At 41.1% G+C, this 6,000-nt stretch overlaps 1 protein-coding gene across 2 annotated transcripts in view; it reads right to left on the bottom strand.

Moving 5' to 3' along the window:
• The window catches only part of LOC104863160 (inhibitor of carbonic anhydrase), a 42,100-nt gene that overhangs the window by 10,550 nt on the left and 25,550 nt on the right, over positions 1-6,000 (bottom strand). For both annotated transcript variants that reach the window (XM_010625482.2, XM_010625483.2), the window contains one exon: positions 2,424-2,579. In XM_010625482.2, the coding sequence (XP_010623784.1) occupies positions 2,424-2,579 (156 nt within the window). The remainder of the gene's footprint in view (positions 1-2,423; positions 2,580-6,000) is intronic.

The following is a 6,000-nucleotide window of genomic DNA, read 5'->3' as shown; positions in this document are numbered from 1 at the left end:
TATATTTATATTTATATAAAAAGACCAATAATAGCAGTATGTTTTGCATCAATAGCAGCAACAGCTTTTCCAGGTTCTGCAGTCATCTGAACAAAATTATAGACATCCAGCACACTCCATTAAAAAAACAAAAACAAAAAAACAAAGAAAAGAATAATACCCAGAAAACAGCAAAGTTCTGTTACTGTTGTGGTACCTGGCACAATTTTTTTTATTAGCACCTTAATCATCATCTGGAAAGAAAACATTCTAGAGTAACATCATTAAAAACAGCTCTGATAAAGCACAGTCACTACTACGTATCATAAAGCAAGTACAAGATATTTTACATTCACAGAGGTATGATACAGTACTGTCCTACATCTATAATACTAGAGGATACAATTAAAAAGGCCTTATTTCAGAGTTGATTCTACTTTTTCCAGCAGAGGGCCCAAAGGATGATATGACACAGCTCTGTAAAGAAATGTACTTTCTTAGATAGGGTTTCCTTTCATTAATGGCACAGTTTAATTTCTCTTCATGAGCATCAGTTAAAAACCATTTTTAAAAAACCTGGGGTAAACACAAAACAACAGAAGAAGAAGAAGAAAACAGCAAAGTTCTGTTGCTGTTGTGGTACCTGGCACCATTTTTTTTTTATTAGCATCTTAATCATCCTCTGGAAAGAGAACATTCTAGAGTAACATCATTAACTATAGCTCTGATGAAACATGGTCACTACTATGCATCATAAAGCAGGTACAAGATATTTTACATTCACGGAGGTATGATACAGTACCGTCCTACATCAATAATACTAGAATCAGTTTTGGGACATGTTAGATTTATAGCTAGGCCAAATGGATGAACTGTGGAGTCCTCTACCACCCTAGGTAGTTCTGGAACACAACCAACCTTGGCAAGAAGGATCGTTCAGTTTTAGAGAGAATAAAGTTAGTGTGCTTTTGAGATATCCAACTAAATCAAATAGTTCAATATATACATATCTGGCATCAATAAGAAATCTTTGCTAGAAATAAGAACTTGGGGTGGTTATCAATATTCAAATATACTATTAGTAATAGCAATAGCAGTGAATATTTGTCTAGCACTTACCAATGCCCAGCTTTTTATATGTAGCACTCCTGATGGAACCTGAGGTTGCACACATGGACGTGACTGCCTAACGATTAGGTTTAGACTTGGGAATAGTGTTGCTTTATGCAATTGAAATATATCTTAGCCGAATTAATAAAAGGGGATCTTGTAGTGGGTAGGAGAAAAACCAAGGCAATGTGCTTTCAGCATTTCAAGGCAATGTGAGGAAATGGTGCTGAGAAGTCAGGAGGAAAGAACTGGAGCACATCATTCCAGGAAATTAAGGAGTGGAAGGTGAGTGGTTCACACAATGCTTTTGTGACATCTAGCAGTAAAAGGGAGCAGAAAGAATGCAGGGGCTGGAGGAGCTGTTGGAAAGGAGGAGTGTTTAAAGATGGAAGGCATTGGGTGCTTATACATTGAAAGAAATTCTTGGATATACCAGAGAAGGAAATAATAACTGAGGGCCCGAAGCTCTGTGAAGGGAAGTGACCCACACCCAAATGCAGACAGAGGGATGGGCTAGGTAGGAAGGATGGAGGGAAGAGTCAGCTGTCTGGAGGCCCACAGCCTCGCCTGTCTTCTGCAAGTGCAAGATAGATCATCTACTGAGAAAGACTGGCAGAAGGATATACTCTGAGATTTATGGACAATGAGGACATTGGGATAACTATGGAATGCGGTCGGGGAGGAATAATGGGGCACTCATGAAGGTTGGGGGCCTGCAAAGGCCAGTAGTTAAAGCATTTCCAAAGAGACAGCTGCTGTCCTGCCTTGTGAAGTTCCCCAGCAGCTGCTCAGCTGCAGAGAAGAGCAGGTAATTGGGCTCATGCAGGGTTGGGATTTATCATATGGGTGGGGAAAGAGAAAAACCCTTTTAGGTACTGACAAGAGTGTTCTGAAATGACTAACATGGGAATCCAAGAGACAGGATGAACATGAAAGACTTGAAAGACATACATTCAAGGTAGATTTTCAATTAAGAAAGTGGACAATTTGGTTTATATGTGAAAAATCACACACACACACACACACACACACACACACACACACACACACACACACACAAAACCCAACCTGTGCCTTGTTTGTTCCCCGAGCCATTTGTAAGATATAACAAATAGGGTTGTTTCACTAAAGTCTGTCCTTACAACCAAGGCATTCTCTTAAGAAACAAGTGGAGGAAGAGAAAGGAGAGGACCTGCTCAGCCCTCACTCTTTGTCAAGCCCTTGACACTACTTGACTTAGAGCATACTTTGCCCTTCATCAGAACTGCATTTCTCCCCTACCCAAGTACAGGCCCACGGAAGGGACTACCACAACTTCTCCAGAACACACTCACCGAGTTTACAGGACCCAGTCTGGTTGTATATTAGGCCCATAGGGATGTTCCAGCCTGCAGAAGTGCCAACTGCAGTGTGGCAGGACTTCTTGCCTCGCAGAGAGTTCCAGGTGATATCAGCATCTGATTTCTTAACCACAGCCACAACATAATAACCTTGCAGAAGAGACAGTGAGATACAATTTCTGTTCTTTTTAGGGAGAACAGGGAGTTCTGACCAGCCTCTCTTCAACTAGGCCATTTAATGACATCTGGATGTGGTGGATGACAGGAACTGGGTATTCTCCATTTCCATTTCATTTCTGTTGGCTAGGGTTGTGGAAACTACACTTTTAGTATTTTCTTGCAGCTATATCGTTAGTATAAATCAGGATTGTAAGACAGAGAAGGTGGAAATGATGCAGAGATCCTCTGCCTTCTCCTTTGGCTCTTTCTTTCTGCTAGGAAACAAAGTCTGGAAGTGTGAGGTTTTTCTATGCAGCTTTCTAGTATCCCTTCTCCACCCTAGCAGATTAGACACTGTTGAAGGAGCTGCAGCAGCAACAGCAATATTGGGTCTGACTTTCTATCCCTTGATCACAGATGCAGGCGTGTCTTGAATTCACAGTACTGGGGGGAACCTTGGAAGAGGCAGCTCTCCTAGGGATTCAGTTCCATTACTCTCTGGCGGGAGTCAGAGGAACTTGGCGTCTACTTCTGCTAATGTTTAATTCCCCATTTTAAATTCCCTCCTGCTTAAAGGAGTGCTCATTTTTTATTTTGGTAAAACTATTCGTGTTCTTTTAAAAACTATTTTTATTGGTACATATTGTAGTACATAATGATCACCTTTATCACAGAGAGTTGGTACGTGTACATGACATTTCTTAATTCTTTAACTCCCTCTCCTCCCCCTCCTGCATCTCTTGGACCCTTTCTCCCATACATATAATTTAAACATGTTTATAGTACGGAATGACAGAATAATCACATTGCCCATAGAAAAGGGTGCTTTATTTTTAAATAGCCTCTTTACTAATTCCTTGCTGATGTACTTGCCTGTCTGTTCAAGCAGAAAGCAAGGCCATTTCAGAGAAGACTCAAGTTATATTTATATCTTACATATAAATATATAATATACAACCTGTATATATAAATGTACATATTTGGAAATTGATTACAGTATATTCATTTAAAAGGTTTGTGCGTGTGTGTGTGTGTGTGTGTCTATGTGTATGCATAGAGTCCCAAGACCCAACTTCTGTACCTCCAGGGACCTCTGCAAATGTATTCAAGGGCTGCTGCTGCTGCTGCTGGCACCTGACTTATCATTCTCTGGAGAATGAGAATATCCTGTACTTGTCGTCTTACTCTAGCAGGACCCCCTCCCCGATAGCTATCATTATTAGGTCCTGGGCCTAACAAACATACACTACTGTTCCTTAGTCACATCTACATACATGTACACACATATTTACATACAAATCCTGCTAATTTAATGAAATATTGACATGCATTATTTTCAGCAAGTTGCTTTGTTCTTCAATAATATGTTGTGGACATCTCAAATTCAGTAGAAATAGACACAGATATCTTATTCTGTTACTGGTTAAATCTAAGTTATGTCCTATTGGATTGATGCATCATACATTATATTTACATTGTAACCTATTTTTCCTATCATAGCTGCTTACTTATACAACTCTTTGTACATATAAGAGTGCACACTTAAGTATTTCTATTGAATTGGAATTCAAGAGTTTTAATAATTTTTTATATTGTCTGATTTTCTAGGGTTACAGAAAGCATCTTCCAATAGTAACAATTTAATCTCTTCCTTCCCCAATATTTAAAAAAGCCTTTTTTATCTTAATGCATTAGTTTTGAAAATAATGTGAATGATCTTTGTTGAAAGAGGGCATTCTTACTTTGTTCTTGATTCTAATGAGAATAGGATTACTATTTCAGGCATTTCTATCCAAGTATTATATAACTGAATGGTGCTTGTTGAGTAAGGCCTGAAGTTCAGGCTAAAATTGGTAAGATTTGGTTCCTAAATCTTTTTAGAGAGTCAGGTACACATTGCCTTTCCCCAGGTTTTATCAATCCAATTTCTACATATTCAAGCATGGGAAAGTCGGGAGTCCTTGTGGCAGCTTGGGAATCAAGGCAGTGGTTAAGATCTGCCTTGCTAGGTTCTTCCTAATTTCCTCAGCCATTTAGCACCTAGGAGCCTACATATCTCCTTGGTAGAAGAGTGATGCTGAAACCTATCCCAGAGGGCAACTGAGGGTGATCTGATGTGCTATCCCAAGCACTGTGTTAGGGATGGGAATGGCAGGATCTCTAGCCGTCTCTAGCCGTGCTGCTAATGGCAGAGGCAGTACCAGAGCAGATCCCCCTGAGGCCATAGCCAGCCCATACCTACCTGTCTGAGCTCTATTATACCAGTTAGGAGCCAAATAATGTTGCAGGGCCTCTCTTCAGATGTCCCTCTGGCATTGTTTTGTTTTCAGTACTGGGGACTGAACCTAAAGTCTTTGCACTGAGCTCTGTCCCCAACCCTTTTTAATTTTTATTTCGAGACAGAGTCTCACTAAGTCACTAATTTTCCCATTCTGGGCTTGAACTCGCAATCCTCCTGCCTCAGCCTCCCAGAGTGCTGGCAATTCAGGCCTGTGCCTCCAGAGCTGGCTTGGCATTGATTGTTGTCATCCATCTCTGTATGCAAATGTGCATGTATGCATGAGAGAGAAACTTGGTGATTACACACAAAGTCCCCTTCTCTCTCTACTCAGATGGAAACTTCTCCATCACAGTAAGCCATCTTGTCAGTGTCTGAACTGTCTTCAAAGCATCCCTGTTGATCTGAATTTTCGTATCACCAGTTTCTGAAAATTCCAATTCCTCTTGAAGCAAGCAGGTTGTTTCTGACTCTAAATCACTAGACTAGAATACATGATTGATGGAAAATCACTCTTAGGATTGGGCAGGAAGACACAATTCAGAGTTGTTGCAGCCATGAAAGCAGAAAGGGAGAGTGACAGGGTCCTATCTGCAGCTGCTGCTGGTAACCAAGGGAATGACACTTTAGCTGCACTCAGGAACCTCTGTGGAACACAGGTGATGAGAAGGGGACAGAGTCCACGTGATTCTGCCTGTGCTGTGGGATCCAAATCCCCTCAGCTCCCCAGATCTCCATCTCATAAGAAACACTAAACTCAAGTAAGCCCCTGGTTTTCACCTCAGGATCTTTTATCATAGTGGTTTGCAAATTCTTAAAGCATAGATTGCTAGCACCATCCATAGAGTTTCTGGCACAGCAGGTCTAAGGTCAGGCTCAAGAATTTTCTTTTCCAATAAGTCCCCAGGTGATGGTGATATCACTGGCCCAGAGACCACTGCTCTATCTGTTTTACAGGATTAGGTTCTTGAGGAGGGGCACAGACCCTCTCTGCCTATCTGCAGGCAAAAGATAGGAGAACCTGCACCTGGAAGTGGTCTCCTCTGCTGAAGACCAGGGTGACTCTCAATTCCAGCTGGCTACAAGCCAAAAGATGGGTTTCCTTTGCCTTTTCCTCCTCTCTCCAGTCCTTTA

Source organism: Fukomys damarensis, unplaced genomic scaffold, assembly GCF_012274545.1.
Source record: "Fukomys damarensis isolate Sample0158 unplaced genomic scaffold, DMR_v1.0_HiC HiC_scaffold_37, whole genome shotgun sequence".
Taxonomy (NCBI): Eukaryota; Metazoa; Chordata; class Mammalia; order Rodentia; family Bathyergidae; genus Fukomys; species Fukomys damarensis.
Note: the sequence above shows the minus strand (reverse complement) of the source record. Positions and strands in the feature narration are given on the sequence as shown.